The sequence below is a fragment of the Somniosus microcephalus genome, chromosome 3 (assembly GCF_052327205.1).
Source record: "Somniosus microcephalus isolate GS21.2 chromosome 3, FLI_Smic_1.0, whole genome shotgun sequence".
NCBI lineage: Eukaryota > Metazoa > Chordata > Chondrichthyes > Squaliformes > Somniosidae > Somniosus > Somniosus microcephalus.
Window position 1 is genome coordinate 55,125,294 of NC_140989.1, and position 27,189 is coordinate 55,152,482.

At 45.2% G+C, this 27,189-nt stretch overlaps 1 protein-coding gene across 1 annotated transcript in view; it reads right to left on the reverse strand.

Moving 5' to 3' along the window:
• Positions 1 to 12,334: 12,334 nt before the first annotated feature.
• Positions 12,335 to 27,189, reverse strand: part of srbd1 (S1 RNA binding domain 1) — a 400,732-nt gene continuing 385,877 nt past the window's right edge. Inside the window, exons 21-22 of the mRNA XM_085980499.1 lie at positions 23,795 to 23,979; positions 12,335 to 14,747 (exon numbers count right to left, since the gene is read on the reverse strand). Of these exons, the coding sequence (XP_085836625.1) occupies positions 14,458 to 14,747; positions 23,795 to 23,979 (475 nt within the window). The 3' untranslated portion in view covers positions 12,335 to 14,457. The remainder of the gene's footprint in view (positions 14,748 to 23,794; positions 23,980 to 27,189) is intronic.

Sequence of the window (27,189 nt, forward strand, 5' to 3'; positions counted from 1 at the left end):
TAGCAACACTACCATCAATGTACAGTAATAGTAGGTATGTAGGGGTATGTGTGTGCTTTGGATTGGGAAAGAGAATTTGTTTCAGAAACCATAATTATTAGGCTTTTCAGAGAAGGATAAGTCAGTCTGGCAACAGCAGTAACCTGTTCGGTTCTGTAGCTCTGAGGAGGGTGGAGCCTTCATCTTAGGCACATCTGCTTTGTTTCCTTCATCTTGGATTAGGGCCGAAGTCATAATTTATCTTCAAAGTATATTCATCAAACAGATTAATCACTATGACCCCACTAATTTAACCCTTTATGAGCTGTTTGCCCCTGGGGATTTCATTTTTGTTTGATAGTGTTCTGTACACTAACAAAGAAAAATCAAGTCTGATTTCTTCTTAGGCAGTCCCTCGGAACCGAGGATGACTTGCTTCCACGTTAAAAATGAGCTCGCAGGTGACTGATTAGTCCAATGCAGGACCTACAGTCTCTGTCACAGATGGGGCAGATGGTGGTTGAAGGGGCGGGTGGTTGGGGTGCTTGGGTTGACGTGCGCTCCTTGCGTTGCCTGCACTTGCTTCCGGCGAAGAGACTCGAGGTGTTCAGCGCCTTCCCGGATGCTTCTCCTCCACTTTGTGCGGTCTTGGGCCAGGGATTCCCAGGTGTCGGTGGGGATGTTACACTTTTTCAAGGAGGCTTTGAGGGTGTCCTTGAAGCATTTCCTCTGCCCACCTGGGGCTCTCTTGCCATGCCGGAGCTCCGAGTAGAGCGCTTTGTTTTGGGAGTCTCGTATCGGGCATGCGGACAATGTGACCTGTCCATCTGAGCTGATTGAGCGTGGTCAGAGCTTCGATGCTAGGGATGTTGGCCTGAGCAAGAACACTGACGTTGGTGCGCCTATCCTGTCAATGGAGTTGCAGGATCTTGTGGAGGCAGCGTTGGTGGTACCTCTCCAGTGCTTTGAGGTGCCTGCTGTACATAGTCCATGTCTCAGAGGCATACAGCAGGGCAGGTATCACTGCTGCTCTGTAGACCATGAGCTTAGTGCCGGGTTTAAGGTCCTGGTCTTCAAGCACTCTCTTCCTCAGGTGACCGAAGGCTGCACTGGCACACTGAAGGCGGTGTTGGACTTCGTCATCGATGTCTGCCCTTGTTGACAGTAGGCTCCCGAGGTATGGAAAGTGGTCCACGTTGTCCAAGGCCTTGTCGGGGATTTTGATAATCGGGGGGGCAGCACTGTATGGCGGGGGCAGGTTGGTAGAGGACCTTTGTCTTACGGGTGTTTAGTGTAAGGCCTATGCTCTCGTATGCTTCGGTGAAGGTGTTTACGGTGGTTTGGAGTTCGACCTCCAAGTGAGCGCAGACGCAAGCATCGTCTGCATACTGTAATTCGACGACAGAGGATGGGACAACCTTGGATCGGGACTGGAGGCGACGGAGGTTGAACAGTTTCCCGTTTGTTCTGTAAATTAGCTCCACTCCAGTGGGGAGCTTACTGAGGGTGAGATGGAGCATTGCAGCAAGGAAGATTGAGAAGAGCGTTGGTGCGGTGACACAGCCTTGCTTGACCCCGGTTCGTATGAGAATTGGGTCTGTGGTGGAACCGTTGGTCAGGATCACGGCTTGCATGTCGTCGTGAAGCAGGCGGAGGATAGTGACAAACTTTTGAGGGCAGCTGAATTTGAGGACACTCAATAATCCCTCACAGTTGACAGTGTCGAAGGCCTTTGTGAGATCAAAGAAGGCCATGTACAGTGGTTGGTGCTGTTCCCTGCATTTCTCTTGTAATTGACATGCGGTGAAGACCATGTCCATTGTGCCCCTTAGTGGCTGGAATCCGCATTGCGACTCTGGGAGGAGCTCTTTGGCCACTGGGAGGCGATTAAGGAGGATTCTTGCGATGACTTTCCCTGTGGCAGATAGCAGGGAAACTCCTCTGTAATTACTGCAATCGGACTTGTCACCTTTCTTGAAGATGGTCACAATTACAGCATCTCTGAGATCCCCCGGCATGCTCTCCTCCTTCCAGATAAGAGAAATGAGTTCATGGATTCACGCCAGTAGTGCTTCTCCGCTACGCTTTAGTGCCTTGGCGGGGATTCCATCTGCTCCTGAGGCCTTGTTGTTCTTCAGTTGTCGGATAGCCTTTTCAACCTCATGCCGGGCTGGGGTTGTGCTGAGATGGTGGCGGGTAACATGCTGTGGGATGGAGTTGATGACACTCGTGTCGAAGACAGAGTCGTGGTTTATGGAGGAAGAGAAGGTAATCACATGATTATTCTCCAGCCTTCTCCAATTCCAATTCCAATTCAAATGCTTTATTGGCATGAAAGTTTACAGAGAACCATATTGCCAAAGCTTACATAGCAAAAAGGTACAGTTTTCCAACATTCTGTAGGTGTCAATCGATTTGACATTTGTTGGGTACATACAATATTACTTTTAACAATATTAATTTTAAACAGTCTTACTTTTAAACAGTCCTCAGGTTGTGACATGTTGTTACATATTTGGCCCCAAGGTATGGTCTGTCTCCTTCTCCCAGGACTAATCTCAATTTTGACAGGTCATCCAATTCCTTGAAATCTGGGGTTGTTTGGCTTAGCTTGTTGAATAATATGTTTCTTGATGTGTTGAATTTTTTGCATTTTAGGAGGAAATGCATTTCTGTTTCAACCTCGCCGGCCAGACATTGATCGCATATTCTATTCTCTCCAGGCTGCCAGGATTTCTTGTATCTGCCTTTTTCAATTTCCAGTTGGTGGTCGCTTAGTCTGTACCTGGTGAGGGTCTGTCTCTGTTTTGTGTCTCTGATGGTCGTGAGGTAGTCTGCCAGTTTATAATCTCTTTTTAGGGCCCGGTAACATTCTAATCTGCTTTGGCTTTCGGTTATTTTGTTCCAATGTTCCAGGTAGGTTTCTTTGCATTGTTTAATGATTTGGTTCACTCGGATTGGTGTTTGGACGGCTGTGTTGGTCTGGGGCTGGTCAGGGTCCGGCTGAGTACTTAGTTTCAGTAGCAGCTGACTCAGGGGACTCTTTTCTGGGTTTAGCTCTTGGGTCTGAAAGGCTTTGAAATGAAGGGTGTCTGGGGAGCTAGATTTGAGGTGATTTAGGAAGTTTAGTGCTCGTTTTTGGATGTTTATTATCAGTGGGTATCTGCCTAGTTCGGCTCTGCATGCATTTGTTGGCGTTTTTCTTTGGGTGCGAAGGATGCTTCGGCAGAATTCTGCATGTAGGGCTTCTATTGTGTGTTTTTCCCATTTAGTGTAGCTTTGGTGATTTAGCGGGCCCCATACTTCACTACCGTACAGTGCAATGGGCAGGATTATGCTGTCAAATATTTTGAGCCAGATTTTGATTGGGATTTGGATGTTGTAGAATTTTCTTTTTATTGCATATAGGGCTCTTCGGGCTTTTTCTTTTAGTGCATTCACTGCTATGCTGAAGCTCCCTGATGCTGTAATAGTTAGACCAAGGTAGGTGTAGCTCATAGTGTGTCCTATAGCGGTATCACTGAGGGTAAATTGGTATTTGTTTTCCTGACATCTGGGCCTTTTTTGAAAAATCATGATGTTGGTTTTCTTTAGATTTACTGTTAGAGCCCAATTTTGGCAGTATTTGTCGAGTAGGTCTAGTTGTTGCTGTAATCCCTGTTCTGTGGGAGACAGCAGAACCAGGTCGTCCGCATAGAACAGGGATTTCACTTCTCCATCAAGGAGACGGAGACCTGGTGACTCGCTTTGCTCCAGCATGTCTGCTAATTCATTTATGTATATGTTGAACAGGGTCGGGCTCAAATTGCAGCCCTGTCGGACGCCTCTTCTCTGGGTGAAGAAATCGGTGCGTTTGTCTCCAATTTTGACCCCGCATTTGTTTTTCAGATACATTGATTTAATAAGGTCATAGACTTTGCCCCCTATTCCACACTGAAGAAGTTTATAATAGAGCCCTTCGTGCCATATAGAGTCAAAGGCTTTCTTGAAGTCGATGAAACAGGCGAATATTTTCCCATTTTTTGTTTGGTGTATATGTTTTTCAATGAGGGTGTGAAGGGTATAGATATGGTCGGCGGTGCGGTGTTTTGGAAGAAAGCCTATTTGGTTTTTTCTGAGGATATTATGTTTGTTAAGAAAATCAAGTAATCTACTGTTTAGAATACTGCAGAATAACTTCCCTAGACAACTGTTGACACAGATGCCGCGGTAGTTATTTGGGTCTGATTTGTTTCCGCTTTTATATATGGGGGAGATTAGTCCTTGGCACCAGATATCGGGAAAACAGCCTGAACATAATATGATGTTGAATAATTTGAGTACCGCACCCTGCATCTCCATATTGCTGAACTTGAGCATTTCATTTTTGATGTTGTCTGGGCCACAGGCTTTCTTTAGGTGGAGAGATTTTGTTTTTGTGGCCAGTTCTTTCCATGTGATTGGGGAGTCTAGAGGGTTTTGGTTGTCTTTAATTGTTGCTTCTAATGTGTGGAGTTTTTCTGTGACCTGATGTTGACTTGGGTTTGTTTCGTTTATTGGGATGTCTTTGTAGAGGTTTTCAAAATGTGTTCTCCAGATGTCGCCATCTTGGATTGGTAATGCTTGCAATTGTGTTGTACTCAGGTTATTCCACATTTCCCAGAATTGTTTTGGATTGGTGGAGTTTTCAATTTCTTCGAGTATTTTGTGGGTATAGTTTTGTGTTTTGTTCCTAATGGTGTGTTTATATCTTTTGAGGGTTTCATTGTATCTAGTACGTAGGTCCGGATTGTTTGGTTGCCGATGCTTTTGGTTTGATATTTTTCTCAGGTCTTTTCTGGCATTTTTGCATTCGTGGTCAAACCATTTCTTATTTTTATTTTGTCTTTTGTGACTCTTCCTCTTCTGTTTCACGAGGTCGGCTTTTACAGCTGCCTCATGGAAGATCATATTTATATCCTCTATGGCCATGTTTACACCATCTCTGGTGATCTCATATAGATTTTCTTTAAATTTTGAAATTTTACTTGTGAGATCAGGTGAATTTAGTGCTGTGATGAATTTATCTCCACTGTCTGGGGCCCATCTGTATGTCTGGTTTATTTTATGTCGCTTAATGGGTTCCTTTTTTGTGTCTGTAGTTTGGGCAGAAAGTTTAAAGTACACATTTATTTGGTTATGGTCTGAGAGGGGGGATTGCTGCCTGACAGTGAATGCGTTGATATCGCAGGGGTCCAGGTCAGTGATTGTATAATCCACCACACTAGACCCAAGAGTTGAGGAATATGTGAGTCTCCCTAAGGAGTCCCCTCTGAACCTACCGTTAACTATGTACAGGCCTAAGGCTCGGCAGAGTTGCACTACCTCCCTACCGCTTTTATTTATTACACAATCGAGGTTGTTTCGGTTTGCGATGGCTGGTGTGACATATAGAGGGGTCTGGCCAAACACATGGTTGTTGCCCTGTGGGTCTATGAAGTCAGGTTCACATCCTGTCCTTGCATTTAGGTCCCCACATAGTAGCACCTTTCCTTGGGCCTGGAAGTGGCTGATTTCCATGTGGAGAGTGTCAAATATCTCCTCTTCAAAATATGGCGATTCTATTGGAGGTATGTAGATCGCACATAAGTAAACATCGTTTTTTGCTATTCCTATATTTTTATCTAATTTTAGCCATACGTGTTTCATGAATTACTAGAATGATACTGGCAAGATTCTCACATTTTTCAAATGATGGCATCTCTGTGACTTCCATTTTCAAAGGGGGAAGTCCTGTACAACCCTAAACTGGAACTGAGGGGTTATACCTACCAGGAAAGATTGAACAGGCTGGGGCTCTTTTCTCTAGAAAGGAGAAGACTGAGGGGTGATCTGATAGAGGTCTTTAAGATTCAGAAAGGTTTTGATAGGTTGACGTAGAGAAGGTGTTTCCACTTGTGGGCGAAAACAGAACTAGGGGCTATAAATATAAGATAGTCACTAATAAATCCAATAGGGAATTCAGGTTAGAATGTGGAACTCACGAGCACAGGGAGTATTTGAGGCGAATCACATAAGATGCATTCAAGGGGAAGCGGGATAAGCACATGCAGGAGAAAGGAATAGGAGGATATGTTGATAGGGTTAGATGAAGAAGAGTGGGAGGAGTCTTGTGTGTAGCATAAACACCGGCATGGACCTGTTGGGCCGAATGGCCTGTTTCTGTGCTGTAAATAGTTTGTAATGCTTTGAATAGTGACAATCCAATTTTTATTTACAAATATAGTTAATACAAGTTTTGATTTCAAAATAGATAATTCTTACTAATCGATTTTTCTTCACCCCCCCCCCCCCAACCCTTTCACACACAAAGTCAGAGGGCTGTTAAGGCCTCTTAATTTCTTAGTAACACATAAAGCAGTGAAAAATATTTTAGAAATAGCTGTTTCTTGGTAACATTCACTATAATGATATTCAGCACTACTGGGAGACACTCTTGGAGGATGCCTTCACCATGATGGCCACTAACAGCCCTTTGAGCTCATTCTGCAATCTTATCTTCCTCAAAAATGAAACACTAGGCAGCCCAATTAGTGGCTTTCAAGAAGTGTGAAATCTCATCCCAACTTTAGCAGGTATTTATATAAATAGGAAGCCATTGTTCATCATCACTAAATTCTTTTTGCTGACAACTTATGCAGCGATGGTGTGTTTTTTGCGAACTGATTTCTGGGAGTCGTTCAGCGAGTTAAAAACACTATGTCTGGAAGAAGTGGATCCCACGCATGGGCCCCTTGTTCAACGACGACAATAGGGAGCTACTGTTCCAGGAACCAGAAGGGGAGAAGGGTGTTGTGTATGTACCTTTAAGAGAGAACTGACTTTATAGTGTAGTGCCGGCAGTGACCACACCTGTATATAAAGCCATAGCAGGCTTCTCTACTTTCAGTTTAAGCTTACCCTCTGTTCAGTAAATACCTGTTATTATTGTTCTCCTGCAGTCCGTGTATTATTGATACGCGGACACTACACTGGCGACGAGCAGGTTCGAACTCACCTGCAGTACTGCATCACCTCACGGGGATCTTTCCCTGAGAAGAAGCATCCTGGAGGTCGAAGTCAGAGCAATGGGCGTCGACCACGGGCAACCGCCCAGGGATCCATCAGAGTTCGGAGAATTGCAGGGGAGGCTGTGGAGAGCTGGGCTTGGCTCCCCAGCCAAGGTGTTCCAGCAAATCATGCTGGTAGCAGGTAGTGCGCTGACCCTTCCGGACTGCGGCGGGCTCGAGCGGCTCTGCAAAGGGGCCGTGCAGCGTCGTCGGGAGGAAAAGAGAGAGGGTGGAGCGCACGGCGCGGTCGGTGCTCAAGAACCGGGCAGCGTAGAGAAAATAAAACGAGGGAAAGGAAAAGTGAGATGCGCCGAAGCCGCGGGTCGCCGCCATTACCCTGTAGAACGCTAGGAGCAGCGTGGCAGCAAAGGGAAGAAGGTAAAGCGCGGGAGGCGCCATTTTATTCCATTGGGGAAGAAGGAAAAGCGCGGGAGGCGCCATTTTAATCCATTGGGGAAGAAGAAAAAGCGCGGGAGGCGCCATTTTGAACCACCCAAGATGCCGAAGAGTGGCAGTATCACTGCTTTCAACAACGAGGTAGAAGACTGGACCACGTATGTGGAAAGAATTGAAGTGTACTGCAAGGCAAATGAGGTGGCCGATGGAAAGGCGGCGTCGGTATTCTTAAATTTGATGGGCGCGACAACGTACGGCCTATTGCGGAATTTAATTACCCCAGCTAAACCAATGGAGAAAAGTTTTCAAGAGATTGTTAATATCTTACAGGAACACCTAAACCCTACACCACTGCTGATTGCAGAAAGATTCAAGTTCCATAAAAGAAACCAGCACAAAGATGAGAGCAATGCTGACTATCTTACGGAACTACGCAAGTTATCGAAGCACTGCCAGTTCGGAGCAGGACTGGCAGACACCTTATGGGATAAGTTTGTCTGCGGGCTCCAGAGTGAAGGAACCCAGAAACGACTACTTTCGGAAAAGGACCCGACGCTAGAACAGGCTTTCAGCGTGGCAGTATCCTACGAAGCAGCAGCACGGGGAGCTGCGGAAATACAACAGAAACCACAAGAATACAGCGCAAATGAAATGGCGTATAGAGCAGAAAAGTGCTATCGCTGCGGCAGAACAACCCATGATCAGAAGGACTGCTGGTTTAAGGACAAAGTATGCAGGCAATGTGGGAAAATGGGACACATAGCAAGAGTCTGCAGGTCGGGAAAGAAAACCAACACTACAAGAACTACTAAGGAAAAGTACAAGAAAGTAAAAAAAATGACAGACAGTCGTTCAGAAGGTCAGGGGAGTGATAATGACTCCGGGAGCAGGAGACTAAGTTGTCTAAAGTTACACAACGTGATCACAAAGGAGGATCACCGAACCATTTGGGTCACCCTCATGATAGCAGGGTCCCAAGTAAAGATGGAATTGGACACAGGATCCGCCCTATCATGAATCGACGAGACTATGAGCGGCTATTCTCACACATACCCTTGAAGGACACGTCCATTGTATTGAAGACATACACGGGGCAAAAAGTCTACCCCAGAGGAAAACTAAGGGTGCCAGTTAAATACAACGGCAAGGAAACACAGAAACTGTATCTATATATACTACAAGATGGAGGACCCACCATTATTGGGACGTGAATGGATCCGAAAAATACAATTGGATTGGCATTCCATTCAGGCGCTAACTGTGACTGACGAAAAGGATGACGACGTCACACCTGGACGACTGTCAAAAATTCTAACTGACGCGAAAGAGGTGTTCCAACAAGGACTTGGGACTCTAAAAGGAGTAACGGCAACGATAAAAATCGAAGATAACGCAAACCCAAAATTTTTTTAAGGCCAGGCCGGTACCGTACGCGATCCGCCCAGCCGTTGAAGCAGAGCTGGAGAGTCTGGAGCGTTCGGGTGTGCTGTCCAAGGTGGACTGGAGCGAGTGGGCCACACCCATCGTTCCTGTAATGAAGAAATCATTGAGCAGCACGCCTGGGGAGCCGAAGGTGGTTCGCATCTGTGGGGACTTCAAGGTAACTGTGAACCCAGTCCTGCACACAGTACAATATCCACTTCCACGGATAGAAGATATTTTCGCCTCACTATCTGGAGGGAAACGCTTTACGAAGACTGATCCGGCCCAAGCGTATCTACAAATGGAGGTGGAAGAAGCATCTAGGAAATACCTCACGATAAACACTCACAAAGGTCTTTACCAGTACAACCGACTGGTATTCGGGGTAGCATCAGCCCTGGCTATTTGGCAGAGGGCGATGGAACAAGTCCTGCAAGGGATCCCGGGGACCCAGTGTTATTTGGACGACATCCTGGTTACGGGCGAAAATGACAGTGAACACCTTGCCAACCTGGAGCAGGTGCTCACTAGATTACAAGAATATGGGCTACGAGCCAACCGCCCCAAATGCGAGTTCTTCAGGAGACAAATCTCGTATTGTGGCCACATGATTGATGAGGAAGGGTTGCATAAGTCCCCAGACAAGATTGAGGCAGTAGTCAAGGCTCCAGCACTGGAAAATGTGTCGCAACTGAGGTCGTTCCTCGGGTTGGTGAACTACTACCATAAGTTCTTGCCGAATTTATCTACAATTCTGCACCCACTGAACGCCCTGCTGCAAACTGGAGTAACATGGAAATGGAGTGATGAGTGTAAGCGTGCCTTTCAGAAATGTAAATACCTAATCACTTCAAAAGAAGTATTGGCCCACTACAATCCAACACTACCGATTCGGTTGGCATCTGATGTGTCTCCTTACGGCATTGGAGCGGTGCTGTCACACAAATTCCTTGACGGTTCAGAGAGGCCAATAGCCTTTGCGTCACGCTCGTTAACCTCAGCCGGGCATAACTACGCCCAGATTGACAGGGAGGCCCTCAGCCTGGTGTGGGGGGTAAAGAAGTTCAATCACTATCTGCACGGGCAGAAATTCACCCTACTGACTGATCATCAGCCTCTGGTCTCCATTTTTAACCCAAAGAAGGGCGTTCCGGTGATGACGGCGCAACGGCTGCAAAGATGGTCACTTTTTCTAGGGGCACATCAGTACGACATAGAGTACAAGGGTACGAAACAGCATGGAAATGCTGATGGGCTGTCACGCCTACCGTTGCCTACAGTAGAGGAAGCACCTGCAGTGGACCCTGTTGAGATATTCCATTCGACCATAGTCGAATGTCTACCTGTTACAAACTCAAGTATAGAGAAGGAAACCCGAAATGACCCGACACTCTCTCGGGTCTATGATTTGACGGTGAAGGGATGGCCAGCACATGGCGACTCACTGTTGCCAGCAGTCTCGCCAAGGAGAGAACAGCTGTCAGTGTGCCGGGGGACCTTGATGTGTGGATCCCGAGTGGTAATTCCACCCAAGTTGAGACATAGAGTGCTCAATGAGCTTCATGAGGGTCATCTGGGAGGGGTAAAAATGAAGAGCCTAGCCAGGGCGTTTGTGTGGTGGCCGGGAATCAATAAAGAAATCGAGGATATGACCAAGAGATGCACAGGATGCCAGAAGGTCCAAAACGCTCCACCACAGGCCCCGCTACACCCATGGGAGTGGCCCTCATCTCCATGGCAACGGGTACACATTGATTTTGCTGGTCCATTTATGGACTCAATGTTTCTAATCGCCATGGATGCCCATTCGAAATGGCCAGAGGTCACAAAAATGTCCTCCACCACCACGGAGAAAACTATTGCAGTCCTACGGACCATCTTCGCCAGGAATGGCTTGCCAGAACAGATTTGCTCCGACAATGGGCCACAGTTTGTGTCTGAGGATTTCCGGAGGTTTCTGAGGAATAATGGGGTGAAACATTACACATCTGCCCCATATCATCCAGCCACAAATGGATTGGCTGAGAGGTTTGTTCAGACCTTTAAAAAGGCATCAAGGCGATGTATAACGACGACATACCACTACAACACAAGGTGGATAATTTGTTTGCTTACCGGAATGCGACACATGCAGTCACCAACCAAGCTCCAGCCATAATGTTCTTCAACTGAAGGCTAAGATGTCGCCTGGATTTGCTCAAACCAAACATAAGACGAGATGTTGAGGATAAGCAATTCCAGCACATCAATGAGAAGCCAACCAGAAGCTTCAATATAGGGCAACCAGTCTTGGCCCGCGACTACCGAACAGAAAAATGGCAGCCAGGAACGATATGCACACAGCAGGGACCACTAATGTACACAGTGGACGTTGGAGAGAGCATCGTGAGACACCATGCTGACCAGATTCTAGAGTCACAGGAGCAAGCCAAACCCATACCACGAGCATGTGCACCTGGTAATGAACCCGAAGTACAGATTGTGTCTACCTCAGAATCAGTGGTATTGGAAGCTGACGAACCAACCAATGACAATGAGCCAGAATCGACTCCGCCGCAAGAACAGGATACTCGAGAAAGGCGCTATCCAGCCAGGATCAGGAAGCCTCCTCAAAGACTGAACTTATAAATGACTATTTCAGTTGATGTATATAGTATACAGAGAAAATTGTAATTGTAATTAGTTATTATTTAATTGTTAAATGAATGTTATGTACTGTCTATCTAAAAGGGGAGGAATTGTTGTGTATGTACCTTTAAGAGAGAACTGACTTTATACTGTAGTACCGGCAGTGACCACACCTGTATATAAAGCCATAGCAGGCTTCTGTACGTTCAGATTAAGCTTACCCTCTGTTCAGTAAATACCTGTTATTATTGTTCTCCTGCAGTCCGTGTATTATTGATACGCGGACACTACAAAGGGAGGTCCCTGTTTGTTGCAAGTAGGAAAAAAAAACTGTCAGTAAGACCTTGGAGAGAAAAGTGTGGCAGGAGGTGGCAGAGACTATCAATGTCCAGAGGAGTCAGTCAGAGTGCCACATAAAATCCAACAACCCCATAGGAAAGGACCACTGATCTTCTAATTCTGTCACACTCCAGAAGTTTGTTCTTTCTCCACATACAAATAAATTATTTAAAACAATTAATGTTAGGAATATACTTGCATTAAAGTGTTCATCCTAAGCAGTCAGATCCATGCAGTAATGCTTCATCACAGCATGTGCTGTACCATGTACCTACCTTGTGGATAGTGTCAAGTGAAACCTCTGTATACTGGCTCATAACATGGTTATAGTATAAGTAGAATGATATATTTTTCCTGGTAGTTTTAGATGAGATAAGATATAACAATGACAGCATTATAATTTCCCAGGAGAAATTAAACTCATACAATTTTAGTCAAAAATTTAGGATCAAGTCTTCTAATTATCTGATCTACAAGCCAAATAAATAGTCAGAGTCACAATCTTAAAATCAGAGATGTTTAATATCAGAAGAAATCATTGGTCCAAATTGGTCTGAAACAAGCATCCGCAAAACAATATTCAAATCATAGATAGGCATGGTTGACCATTAAAATAAATTAATTTTTAAGGCCTCTTTTTAAAGACCTCTATTAGGTCACCCCTCAGCCTTCTTTTTTCAAGAGAAAAAGAGACCCAGCCCGTTCATCCTTTCCTGATAAGTGTACCCTTGCATTTCTGGTATCATCCTTGTAAATCTTCTCTGCACCCTCTCCAGTGCCTCTATATCCTTTTTTATAATATGGTGACCAGAACTGTACGCAGTACTCTAAGTGTGATCTCACCAAGGTTTGATACAGGTTTAGCATAACTTCCCTACTTTTCAATTCTATACTTCAAGAAATAAAACCTAGTGCTTGATTTGTTTTTTTAATGGCCTTGCTAACCTGTGTTGCAACTTTTAGTGATTTGTGTATTTGTACTCTGAGATCACTTTGTTCCTCTGCCCCACCTAGCCTCACACCCTCCAAGTGATGTGACCTCCCTATTCTTCCTACCAAAATGTAATACCTCACATTTATCTGTGTTGAACTTCATTTGCTAATTGGTTATATTTAGGTTGCTTACGTTTCTTGTAGACCCCCCCCCCCTTCTTACTAGTTTAAAGCCTTTGCCACGTCCCTATTTACCCTTTCCGCTGTGAAATGCGTAGTAGAGGGAAAGACCATTTCTTACAGCAGTCCAGTTTGTATTTGATTCAGGATCCAACCTGGAGCTGCAGCTGTGGCTACCCATTGAGCTGGAGCTGAAGGTTTCTTAGTGCTGAACATCAAGAAATGCTTTAAAGATTTGGACAATTTTTTTTTTGGGAGTGATTTTGTAATATATAAAATTCCAGCAGTACAATTCTGAAGGTTGTGCATAATCAATAGACAATGCAGCCCTTTTCATAACTACGGTATCAGTCACTAGGTCAGATTCACGAGATATTTGAGCAGCAATGAGATTGCTAAGTTTGAAACTTAAAACATTTTGGCCTAGGAATTCGGTGGGCTGCGCCACCAGTTAGTGCCCAAATAGGGCACTTAGTGGGTTTAGCGCCACTGGCCACGCCTCCCGCAAAATTTAGCGGGGCGCTAATGGCGGCGTTAGCCTGTAGCGTTGCTACACCACCGATTATGTCATCGGTGTGCGCAGCGCCCCGCTACCGCCCTGATCGCGAAATTTGGTAGCGCCCCCTGCTGTAACGCCGGTCGCAATTTGCGACCGGTTCGGGGGGGGCCTACCTGCGGCGGTAGAGGCGCTAATTAAAGGAGGTGCGGGGCGGCCATTTTTGTTGCTGGCCGCCTGCCAGCACCTCTCCGCGCTGCCTTCCTCGGCCTCCTGAGCCACCCCTCCCCCCCGACGTTGTGCTGGCTGTGTCCCAAGAGCCCGGCACTTCTCCTCGGTGCCGGGCTCTTTTGCCGGCACTCGCAATCTCCGATCGCGCTGCAGCAGGCCCCTCCCCTTTAAGAAGGGGAGGAAGGCCGGCATGTACCGCAGCGCACGTTGCGCTGTGATTTTCAGTTGCAGCACCCCAAGACGGATGCGGGGCGCCTCGAGCAGCGCCGTGCTTCCGTTTGGGGCGCTCAAACTGAATATCGGGCTGGCGCTCGCGGCTCCTTCCGGGGCGGTACTTCCGGTGCCCAGGCGAGACTGGCGCCCCAAATGGAGCGCCACCGAATTTCTAGGCCTTTAATTTTTAAACTTGTCAATAAACACTTTCATACGGACAGATTACAGGCATGACTCGTGCTGTGCTGCTACCAATTTGGTGCCACTTAGGATCAATCCAGGACTAAACTGGTTGGTCAGTGAAGTGTGTGCGCGCGCGTTTAGACTATTCCTCCTCAGCTGCTAAATATTACAGAGCACATTCTGCTTTTTTTAACAAAACCACTGAAATTTTGCAACATGTACATGAAAAACAAAAATGATCCATTAAATATTAGTGGGACGATGGTGCAGTGCACTGCAGCATCAATGTGCAACACCACAAAGTGGCCGACACATCCAAGATCCCTCACAGGGAACAGCTTTGGGAAAAATGGGAAATGTAACAAGTTGATCAAACTGATTTTATTTTTTTTACAAAACTCGAATAAGATCCAACGAAATACGGTTTCTTGCATGGTCAATCTCCAGCACTTTAACTTCCACCCTTTCACCAGGACCAAGCCCTAGACTGCGACGTTTTTTTGATGCAGGTAGCTTGGCTGCTGTAATGTAACGAATAGGGATCAGACCAGATCTACCAACACCTATGTCAACAAAGACCCCAAAGAGAGTAGCATTTTCCACTCTTCCAGTCAGAACAGTTCCGCTTTTCAGGTCATTAAGAGAAACAATGTTTCTTTTAAAATCACGTTGCTCAAATCCTGTATAGGGACACAAAACAAGGCAGATTAGCAGCAATTTCTATTCTTAGCAAGATACAGTAAAAAGAAAAAAGTGCACATTCTGGAAATCGGATATAGAAATAGAAATGTTAGGTTGTTTCAAGTGGAGGCCTTTCATAGGTTAATCATTCCCTTGGCCTTTTCATTGTTTAGGTGGTTTAATATGGCAGTTAAATGTAGTCTTTAAATCTCCAACTCCCTTCATAATATACAAGTATCCCTAACATGACCTCGATATTTAAAAATTGTGTAAAAAAAGTAAAAAATACACACAAATACATTTTATTTAGTTCTGAGGATTTGAGTTTTGAGGCTGGATGTTATTATGCCAGAGTTAAATCTAGGTTTTCAGTGGAGGCATGAACCTCACCCACAGGTATGGCAGGATGGGATATCTGCCCACCCAATGTCCTGAGCAGTGACTGTGTTATAATTCCCAGGGTCTACTTCATCATTTGAATAATATGGGTGAGCTCCAGATGTTGAAAATGCCTCTCAATGGGAGTTTGCCCATTTGGGTGTGGGAAATAGTGTGCTGTTGCAGAATTTAAATGTCTGCGGCAGCTTAAAGGGTCAGGCAGCCTTGCAATACTTTTCACTGCACAGGAGAAATATTTGTCTGTAAAACTGAAAGATCTGCTGCAAGAAAGAAAGCACTTATAAAGCATCGTTCACAGCATCTGGCTGTTTTGCAGTCAATGTATTACTTCTGAAGTGTAGTCACTATTGTTTTGTAGGCAAACACGGCAGCTATTTGCACACAACAAAGAGATAAAGGACCCGTTAATCTGTTTTGGTGGTGCTGGTTGATGGATAAATGTTAGCCAGGATACCGACACCTCGAACTCCCATGCTCGGCTTCCAGTAGTGCCATAGAATTTTGTATATCTACCTGAGCATGTAGACTATGTTTAATGTTTCATCCAAAAGACAGCACTCCCTTTGTACTCAATTGTCAGCCTACATTACATGACCAAGTCCTGCAGTGGGGCTTGAACCTATGACCTTCTGACTCAGAGGTGACAGCACTGCCACTGAGATGAACTGCAGGTCACAAAGATTCCTGCTTTGTAAACCCTGATGCAGGAAGTTCGGCACAGGAAGGAGGTACCAGGGAAAGCAGCTCACAGCCAGTGGAGGTGGCCACAGCAGTCAATGCCAATTCAGCCAGTACATGCACTACCACTCAGTGCAGGAAGAAGTTTAATGACCTTAGCCTGCCAGGCAAGTAAAGAGGAGTCAGCCACAGCTTCTAAGAATGCACTGTACTAAACATGTTTGTCATTGACAATGACCTCCCCTCTGTGATGAGGTTCTTGAATGGCTTACCATCAGTACCCTAAAGGTAGTGTGGTGCCTTTTGCAGCCCCCACCTTCACCTGGATGTGTCACTAACATCCTTACATGCAATTATGCCACAATAAGTAATGGTGCAGGAGCAGGAAGAGAAGATGCATTACTTTCCTCAAGTGTCTTTGTCTCTGCTTGTGTAAGTGAAAATTATAGAGGATAGTAAAAGCATTCACAGTCATAGCACTTCAACTAATTAAACCAACATTTGAAGCTTTCTTTCAGATGTAAAGTAGTAATTTTGTTTGAAACAGAGGTGGGTGCCAACTGCCAACATGTATAGAGGTAGACTGCATCCTTGGAGGAAGGGGGAAGTGACACCAAGCAAAGGGAAATAAATAAGTAAAATTCACTCTGGGCTTGAGGGGGATTAACTCTTTCATACCTCCTTATGGTTAAATAAGGAGAAATATGTAGCAGATTTGTAGCAGGACTGCCTGACCACTTCTGGAGAATGGGTATATTTCACGGGCCTAAAGAGATTATAAAGTTAAAGTTAGTTGATATAATTTAAATAAGACAATAACTTTTTGTGGAATATGGTACTGCCCATGAGATAGCTGACCAAAACTATTAAATGTCCTTCCTTTTTTCTGGCAATTTTTTTCCCTTCCTCTTCTCGTGACGGTGTTAAATTCTTGCTGGACTTCAGTTTGATGAGCGCCAGTCACATTTCGCCCCGTTGACTCTTTTTCTTGACTGAGCCTAGACACTGACTGTTGATGAGCTATTGAACCCATGGGGAGGGGTAGCAACAAAGCCAAGGAGTGATTCTGTTCTCATCTGACATGCACACATGCCAATCCAGCAGGGGCACGGAGGTGTTTTCGGCACCCCTTTTTGAGATCAGCCAGCCAATTTAGTACAGGCCAGGAATTGAATCTGAGCATTTCTGGAACTGTAGTGTTCAGTTACTCACTAGCTTAACCAGCTGAGGCACTGGGGGAAAGAACTGAATTATTTCTAAAATGCATTCTATACAGGCTGAAGTGCTGAACTGGAGCTATCCACCCAAGTGTACTTATATATTATGACTTGTAGATCTTAACAAATGTACAATGATAAATGGTTGCACAAAAACAGCTCTACCCTTTATATTAATGCTTTCGTAGAGTACCCACCACATGCTGTCAATCACGTCAATAATAGTATTTTTCAATTTGTTGCTGTATTTTTTCAAGTAGTGATTTGTATATATCATTTACTCCCAGCTCAGCATGTACCTTCTGTTAAACCTCTTGATAACATGACTTTATTCTTCAGTCTACTTATGACCACTCAAGCATAATTATGGCTATTTGGCAAGGAATAGAATTGGCTAAATAAAAAGTTTAAGAAGGAATGAAGTAACGATCATTTTCTGTTAATATCCACTCCCGAACCAGTCATCTGTTTCTGATTCCACTGATCTAACAACCACAACTACTTCTGTGCACATAACAGATGGAGCAGATATGTAAAAAGTTGAATAACTTGCACGTTGCTGTTGTATTTTGAATACTTCAGCATACTAGATGTCTACCCTTTTGAATAAATAACTGAGAAATTGAAGTGTGCAAACAAATCTGACAAAAGAAAACAAATACAGTACAAAGTCCTTAAAGAAGCTTGTGAATGACAGCAACATGATGGTCAGAAAGCTTTATTGCACTGATCACAAAGAAAACCCATTCATGTGAGCAGCTGCCATCAGTATCCAGATACTCTCATCAAATAATAAATGATTGGTTCAAAGCAAACGATTCTAAGATTATACTGTGGTGTTTAGAGTTGCTGTGCCAGAAAGATGATGTGATGAGCAATGTGGAAGTTATCTGCCATTTTGATGCACGTTGCCAGTTTTATTTTGTCTTTTTCAGTTTTGTGAAAACCACAAACAAATAAATTACTGGAGCACCGTGTTTGGTAGATCTGCGGTATTGGAACCAGATCAGAGTGCAATTTCGTGTCAAGAATCCTATCTATCTGAAAATATATATTCTGGATCGTGATTTACAGGAGCGGAAGCTAAATGAATGCAAAAATGAAGTGGAGATATTATTTTCAAATGCAATGAGTGTTTTTTTTTTATCTTGAACAATGGCTGGAAGTAAACACGACAAAGTTTTTCCATACACTGCAGTAGTGGCATGTAAGCTGACACACAAGAGAGGCAGGAGCAAGCATAGATTTATTATTGTAGCTTATGGCTCATTAAAAATAATTATTCAGTAACTAACAAGGAGGAAAATTTGGATACAGATAATTTAGATGAGGAATTGGCGTACGGTGAGTCACAACTCACAAGGAAGCCAAAAGATGAGGTTTTGGAGGTGGAGCATGATTAACCTGAGTGGATGCCATCCTTTGTGGCACTACCAAAGAGGGCTTCTCTGCAATGCGGGGCATCCTGGAGGCCTTCTGACACATAACTTCATGGATATATTGAGGAATGATGTTCTGGGGCTATAAACCCGGACGGCTGCATATCTGCAGGAGGGTCTTGATCCTTCTATGCTGCTTTATAAGACTGACTTTCCAGGTTATCTGCTGTTCTTCCTCAAACAAATAAACGATACAGATGGAAATACCCAAGGGACAAACAATTTTCAGCCTTCCCTACCATTTTAGAGAAATTCCTCAAAGAAATTTAATAGACGTGTTAGAAAAATTGAAGCCCAGAGGATTAAAGGGGCCGTGGATACAAAATTGGCTGCGAGACTGAAAGCAGGGAGTAGTAATGAATGGTTGTTTTCAGACTGGAGGGAATTATACAGTGGTGTCCCCTCCAGGGGTCGTTATTAGGACCACTGCTCTTTTTGATACATATTAATGAGCTGGACTTGGACATACAGGGCATATTTTCTGCAGATGACATGAAACTTGGAAATGCAGTAAACAATGAGGATAGTAGCAGACTTTTGTGAAGTGATATATCATGGAAGGAAAAATGGCAAGAGGCAGAATAAACTAAAATGGGACAATTTTAAAGGGGGCGGAGGAACAGAGCAGGGGGGGGGGGGGTGAAATCTTTGAAGGTGGCTTGACAAGTTGATAGACCTGTTCAAAAAGCATACAGGATCCATAGCTTTATAAATCAAGGCATAGAGTACAAAAGCAAGGAAGTTATGCTAAACCTTTATAAATCACTGATTAGACCCCAACTAGAGTATTGTATCCAATTCTGGACAGCACGCTTTAGGAAGGACGTCAAAGGCTTGGAGAGGACGCAGAGGAGACTTACTAGAATGGTACCAGGGATGAGGAGTTTCAATTATGTGGAGAGACTAGAGAAGTGGGGATTGTTCTCCTTAGAGCAGAAGGGGAGATTTAATAGGTGTTCAAAATAATGAGGGGTTTTGATAGGGAGACATGGTTTCCACTGGCAGGAAGGTCGGTAACCAGAGGATACAGATTTAAAATTGGCTGAGGGGACCTTTTTTTTTAAAAATTCAGAGAGTTGTTATAATCTGGAATGCATTACCTAAAAGGGTGGTGGAAGCAGATTCATTAGTAACTTTCAAAAAGGAAAAATGTGGAGAGCTATGTGGGAAGAGCAGGGGAGTGAGATTTATTGGTAACTCTTTCCTTCTACAGGCCAGTGAGCCTAACATCAGTGGTAGGGAAATTATTGGAAAAAATTCTGAGGGACAGAATTAGTCTCCATTTGGAGAGGCAAGGATTAATTAGGGATAGCCAGCATGGCTTTGTCAAGGGAAGATCATGTCTGACCAATTTGATTGAATTTTTCGAGGGGGTGACTCGGTGTGTGGATGAGGGTGGTGCAGTGGATGTGGTTTACATGGACTTCAGTAAAGCTTTTGACAAAGTCCCGCATAGGAGACTGGTCAAGAAGGTAAGAGCCCACGGGATCCAGGGTGCCTTGGCGCGTTGGATCCTAAACTGGCTGAGTGGCAGGAGGCAGAGGGTGATGGTCGAAGGTTGCTTTTGTGACTGGAAGCCTGTGTCCAGTGGGGTACCTCAGGGATCGGTGCTGGGTCCCTTGTTGTTTGTGATCGACATAAATGATTTGGATGAGAATGTAAAAGGTATGATCAGTAAGTTCGCAGATGACACGAAAATTGGTGGGCTGGTAAATTGCGAGGAGGAAAGCCTCAGGCTACAGGACGATATAAACGGGTTGGTCAGATGGGCAGAAAAGTGGCAAATGGAATTTAACCCTGAAAAGTGCGAGGTGATGCATTTTGGACGGACAAATAAGGCAAGGGAATACACAATGAGTGGTAGGACCCTAGGAAGTACAGAGGGTCAGAGGGACCTTGGTGTACATGTACATAGATCCCTGAAGGCAGCGGAGCAGGTAGATAAGGTGGTTAAAAAGGCATATGGGATACTTATATTCTATGCCTCGGCAAATGAAGGCAAGAGCAGGGAGGTTATGATGGAGCTGTACAAAACGCTGGTGAGGCCACAGCTGGAGTACTGTGTGCAGTTCTGGTCGCCTCACTATAGGAAGGATGTGATTGCTTTGGAGAGGGTGCAGAGAAGATTCACCAGGATATTACCTGGGATGGAGCGCCTCAGCTATGAAGAGAGGCTGGACAGGCTGGGGTTGTTTTCCTTGGAGCAGAGAAGGCTGAGGGGGGACCTGATTGAGGTGTACAAAATGATGAGGGGCATAGATAGGGTAAAGAGGAACTTTTCCCCTTAGTGGGGGGGTCAATAACAAGGGGGCATAGATTCAGGGTAAGGGGCAGGAGATTTAGAGGGGATTTGAGGAGGAACTTTTTCACCCAGAGGGTGGTTGGAATGTGGAATTCAATGCCTGAAAGGGTGGTAGAGGCAGGAACCCTCACAACATTCAAGAAGCATTTGGATGAGCACTTGAAATGCCATTGCATACAAGGCTATGGACCAAATGCTGGAAAATGGGATTAGACTGGACAGGGATGGATGGGCGGCGCAGACACGATGGGCCGAAGGGCCTCTTTCTTTGCTGTAAAACTCTATGACTCTAAACTCTATGGCCTAGAAATTCAGTTGCCTTAGCGCCGCTTTTGAGGCGCTAGAGGGAGTAGCGCCAGAGTTATGGCCAGTTTAAAAATTCCCTGGGGCCCTAAATCGGCGTTGCACCGGTAGCGCTGCGCCGGCACCGATGACGTCATCGGTGTGCGCAGCGTCCCGGTTGCCATGCCGACGGGCCCTAGCGCCGAAATTCAGTTGCGGCCGCCTCGCCCGTGGCAGCCGCAACTAAGACTCTGGCAACAGAGTCTTGCATGAGTTTGCGCCGGCGCATTAAAGGCCCCGCGGCGGCCGGCCGCTTTCCCGCCGGCCGCCTGCCCGCAGCTCCCTCCCCGGACTTCTCCCCCCCACCCCCCGGAACAGATGCAAGCCCGGCACTTGTCCGAGGTGCCGGGCTCATTTTTAGACAGATTTGCGCGGGCCGCAGCCGGGTGCAGGCAGCTCCTCCTTAACGGAAGGAGGAGGCCTGCACTTCCCGAGCCTGCCGCACCGCATCGGGTGCCGCAGCGCCGGAATTGCGGCGCGAAATGGCAGTTAGCGCCGATTTACCGCCGCAAAGACCCTTCAGTAGCGCCGGCAGCCGTTTGGGCGCGGCCCTGCTGAATTTTTGGCGCGCGCAGGGGGACTTAGCGCCGGCACTAACTTCCGGCGCTAAAGCCCTGGCTAAGCCAAAACCCAATTTCTAGGCCAATGACTCTATTGGATCCAAAACTGGCTAAGTGGCAGAAGGCAGAGGGTGATGGTGGAAGGTTGTTTTTATGACTGGAAGCCTGTGTCCAGTGGGGTACCGCAGGGATCGGTGCTGGGTCCCTTGCTGTTTGTGGTCTACATTAATGATTTGGATGTGAATGTAAAAGGTATGATCAGTAAGTTCGCAGATGACACGAAAATTGGTGGGGTGGTAAATAGCGAGGAGGGAAGCCTCAGGCTACAGGACGACATAGATGGGTTGGTCAGATGGGCGGAACAGTGGCAAATGGAATTTAACCCTGAAAAGTGTAAGGTGATGCATTTTGGACAGACTAACAAGGCAAGGGAATACACAATGAATGATAAGACCCTAGGAAAGACAGAGGATCAGAGGGACCTTGGTGTGCATGTACATAGATCTCCTGAAGGCAGCAGAACAGGTGGATAAGGTGGTTAAAAAGGCATATGGGATACTTGCCTTCATTAGCCGAGGCATAGAATATAAGAGCAGGGAGGTTATGATGGAGCTGTACAAAATGCTGGTAAGGCCACAGCTGGAGTACTGTGTGCAGTTCTGGTCGCCACACTATAGGAAGGATGTGATTGCTTTGGAGAGGGTGCAGAGGAGATTTACCAGGATGTTAACTGGGCTGGAGCGCTTCAGCTATGAAGAAAGACTGGACAGGCTGGGGTTGTTTTCCTTGGAGCAGAGAAGGCTGAGGAGGGACCTGATTGAGGTATACAAAATTATGAGGGGCATAGATAGGGTAGATAGAAAGGAACTTTTCCCCTTAGTAGAGGGGTCAATAACAAGGGGGCATAGATTCAAGGTAAGGGGCAGGAGGTTTAGAGGGGATTTGAGGAAAAACGTTTTCACCCAGAGGGTGGTTGGAATCTGGAACTCACTGCCTGAAAGGGTGGTAGAGGCAGGAACCCTCACAACATTCAAGAAGCATTTGGATGAGCACTTGAAATGCCATAGCATACAAGGCTATGGACCAAATGCTGGAAAATGGGATTAGATTAGACAGGGCTTGATAGCCGGCGCGGACGCAATGGGCCGAAGGGCCTCTTTCTGTGCTGTATAACTCTTATGACGCTGTGCTGTATAATTCTATGATTCTATTAAATTGTCTCGCTCAAGAGAGAGAGACTTCCAAATGAATCTAGTAGCCTCCAAAATAAAATAAAGAAGAAATCTTTTTGAAAAAAGACCAACTAACAACACAATGAAGTACAACAATTAAACTTTAAGATCCCAGCATCAGCCTTCCTCAGCTGCTGGTCTAAGTTACTCCTGCTTTATACTGGCAAAAGTTAGATCAGCAGATCCTAAGGTGTAAATGTTGGAATTTAGGACCAATGATGTCAGCTTGGTTTAAATCCATCATTTCCATGCCTGCACCTTAGCTATGGCGGAATTGACATACACCCTCCCTCGCATCCAGTGGAATTTAGGATGGAACTTAAAGGTAGTGTAAAAATGTCTCAAATTACAACCCGAGTTAAGTTAGATGTATCAGATTTACACCCTAGCAAGCCATCAGAGCTTTGGACCCAATCAGTAGTTTTGTAAATAAAAATGGAAATTTAATGTAACATTTATTTTTCTCTATTTTTAATTGCCACTTAAATAAATAAGGAATTGCTTCCCAAAACCAACTGGTCCCATTCCCTGCATTGGATCAGTTGGTGTGAAGGAAGACACACCAGTAAGCCTTGGTTGCTTCATGAAAAATGGTGGCAGGCTTCAGATGGCCAAAAGGGCACAATTAAGCTGATTGAGATTTACAATTAAAAGACTCTTTTTTGAGATTTGTTGTAGAACTCCACTATTACTCTACTACCAACAGTGGTAAATTCAAGAACACAGGTCTTTAAAAAGGGATCTTGACAATAATAAATAAGGATTTTATTAACCTATCTATCAATTCAGATATTTATAAAATAAACATTTACTTAAAGTTTAAATATTAATGCTATTGAGCAAACTACAGCAATTATTTACTGTTAGAAGTCATTACCTGCTCTAATGTCATAGTCTTGAGGCTGTTTCAGTCCATCAATAATCATCTGTAGTGTTGGCACTTTTGTGTCAAGATTTTGAGCTAAGGCGTCCATCGAATTGGTTTTCAGTGTAGTGCTCACATTGTACTGCATAGCAGGCCTTCCAATGTCACACAAGTTTCCGCCGATGAAGGACAAGAACCTGGAAAAGTTAAAAGAAAATTATGAAATACAGTAAAAACACAATTAAATTGCACACAGTAGTTGCAGACCACCTGATCAAAATGCTCAGCACTGTACCAAAAGGCTTTCTTCCCAATACTACCTACAATTAATGAAACAGTTTGAAATGGCCCATCATATAACGTTATGATACCACCAAAGAGTTCGGATTGTGGGAACAACACATGATCAGTGCCCCACGAGACAGACAATTGTCAAAGTGATCACCTATCTGAAGGAAGTTAATAATATTCCCTGAGAGATTTAAAAAAAGTTAAGGATCATGAAATTATTGAAACAAACGGTTAGCTGGATTAAAAACTCGCTTGGAAATAGGAAACAGATGGTGGTGCTAAGTGCAAAAAGCTGTGTCAGTGACTCGTGGAGGTCTTCAGGACCTTTTCCTCCTGAGCTCCAAATACAATGTCCTACACACACTTCTTTCTCTATGCATCCTTACAGTGTTGGAAGCAAGACTCACCGCTTCCTTCTCCGACTCGTATTAATTCTTTCCCAGTACCTCGAAGCTATAGAACTCTTTGCCTCCTTCAGTGCTTCCTTCCTCCTACAATCTACGGAATTTTTAAACCTTAAACAACTGTTCCTATGCAATCATTCCTGATTTATCTCATCTTTTCATTCATTTTTTAACCTTGGTGGTGCTCTGTACTTTGGGCCTTGGCCCTTCACCTTGGTTTCTCAAAATAAAAGTGACAAATATAAGGAGTATAATAGTTTTCAAAAATATCTGGACCAGATGGGCTAATAAACGGCTGTTGGATTTTAATGTAGACAGATGTAAACCGATGCATATTGGAACAATAAACTAGCAAACACGTGAACATGATTAAAATGATGGCCATTAGCAAATGTGGAAATTGAAAAGGATGCAAGTACAATTACTATTGTTCACTACAAGTTTCCAGTTGATATCAAGCTGTTATCAAAAAAGCTAATCAAATACCAGATTCCATGTCAAAAGCATTAGCTTCTAAGCTATTCAAATATTGTTGCATCACTGACGAGGCCACATTTGGAATAATAGTTCCGGCTTTAACTTGGAGCCATGATCTCACTGAACGGCGGAACAGGCTCGAGGGGCTAAATTGCTTACTCCTGTTCCTATGGCAGCAGTCGCATGGGCAGGAGCAGGACTGAGGCGGGCGCAAACGTGCCAACCTTAACAGCACCAGGCCCAGGAGATTTTAACTCCCGAGCCTCATTTGCATAGATCCAGTTAAGTTCCTGTCTGAAATCAGCAGGTGGGAGCAGAATGTTGGGCTGTAGGAACGGTCCCCGGCACTCAGTTAAATCGCTGAGCCGCGCGGTCAAGGATGGGGGTCAAAACCGAGGCAAGGAAGACCTAAACTTTCTTTATGGTGCCCAGAGGAGCACTCCTGCTGCTGTTGGCCCCACAAAGAGAGAGTCAAAAAAGTTTTTTTAGGCCTCATCTCACGAGTTTGGCTTGGCAGGAAAGCCACAACGGTTTCCCCGCGCAGGCCTCTGGTTAAAAATAACAGTCGGGCCTTGACGACATCATTGAAGCCTCGTCTGCCTATTTAAAGAAAGACCCCGCCGGTTTCCATAGGGTTTCCTTCCCACCTGCTCAGAAGAGAATGTTCAAACTGGAACCTGTGGGAACATAAGAAGTAAGAGCAGGAGTAGGCCATACGGCCCATCGAGCCTGCTCCGCCATTTAATAAGATCATGGCTGATCATCGGCCTCAACTCCACTTTCCCGCCCGATCTCCATATTCCATGATTCCCCTAGAGTCCAAAAATCTAACTATCTCAGCCTTGAATATACTCAAAGACTCACCATCCACAGCCCTCTGGGGCAGAGAATTCCAAAGATTCACAATCTTGAGTGAAGAAATTCCTCCTCATCTCAGTCTTAAATGGCCTACCCCTTATCCGGAGACTATACCCCCTTGTTCTAGACACTCCAGCCAGGGGAAACAACCTCTCGGCATCTACCCTGTCAATCCCCTTCAGAATCTTGTATGTTTCAATAAGATCACCTCTCATTCGCCGAAACTCCAGAGAGTATAGGCCCATTCTACACAATCTCTCATCATAGGACAGCCCTCTCATCCCAGGAATCAATCTAGTGAACCTTCGTTGCACCGCCTCCAAGGCAAGTATATCCTTCCTTAGATAAAGAGACCAAAACTGTGCACAGTGCTCCAGGTGTGGTCTCAACAAGGCCCTGTACAATTGCAGCAAGACTTCCTTACTTTTATACTCCAACCCCCTTGCAATAAAGGCCAACATGCCATTTGCCTTCCTTATTGCTTGCTGTACCTGCATGCTAGCTTTTCGTGTTTCTTGCACGGACACCCAAATCTCTCTGAACACCAACATTTGAAAGTTTCTCACCATTTAAAAAATATTCTGTTTTTTTATTCTTCCTACCAAAGTGAATAACCTCACATTTCCCTACATTATACTCCATCTGGCACCTTACAGCCCACTCACTCAGTCTATCTATATCCTTTTGCAGACTCTTTGGGGTCGATTTTCGTGGAGCCGTCAGGCGGGGTTTCAGGCATGTGGGGGGGGGGGGGGGGGGGGGGAATCCCGATTTCAGGGGTCCCGGCACCATCCTGACAAAATCCCGCTCCACGCAACTTTCAGAGGCAGCGGGTACACGCCCCACACTGGGACCCGCCGACCCCAGGCAGGAAGGGATTAGTGCCAATTAACTGCCTGTTAACAGGTAGTTAACAGGCAGTTTTTAGCCTAATCCCTATTTTGAGGGGTGTCTTGTGGGATTCCCGATGGCTCCAAACCACGCCAGGTTAGAGCAGGTGGGCCATCGGGTTGAAGGAGTTGGAGGGGTCGCGATGTTGGCGCTCAGGTGAGTGATGGGTGCATGAGTGCAAAGGTAAGTGTGTTTGGTGTGTCTAAAGTGTGTAAAGAACTTTTACTTACCTGTACTTACCTTCACAGCCTTTCTTCCTGTAGCCGTCGGGAGCCCATCACTCAACCGGCACTTAAAGCTGAACGGCTGCGATCTGTGAAAAGTGACAGCCTTCAGCTTTGAATGCCGATGTGAGTTCTAACTGAGTCTGTGCAGAAGGACTCATGTCAGAACTCAGACTGTCAGTGTTTCACAGCTTGAAACAGCTGTGAAACACTGATATTTCATCTGTCAAGAACTCGTGACAGATGAAATTGCAGTCTGTGA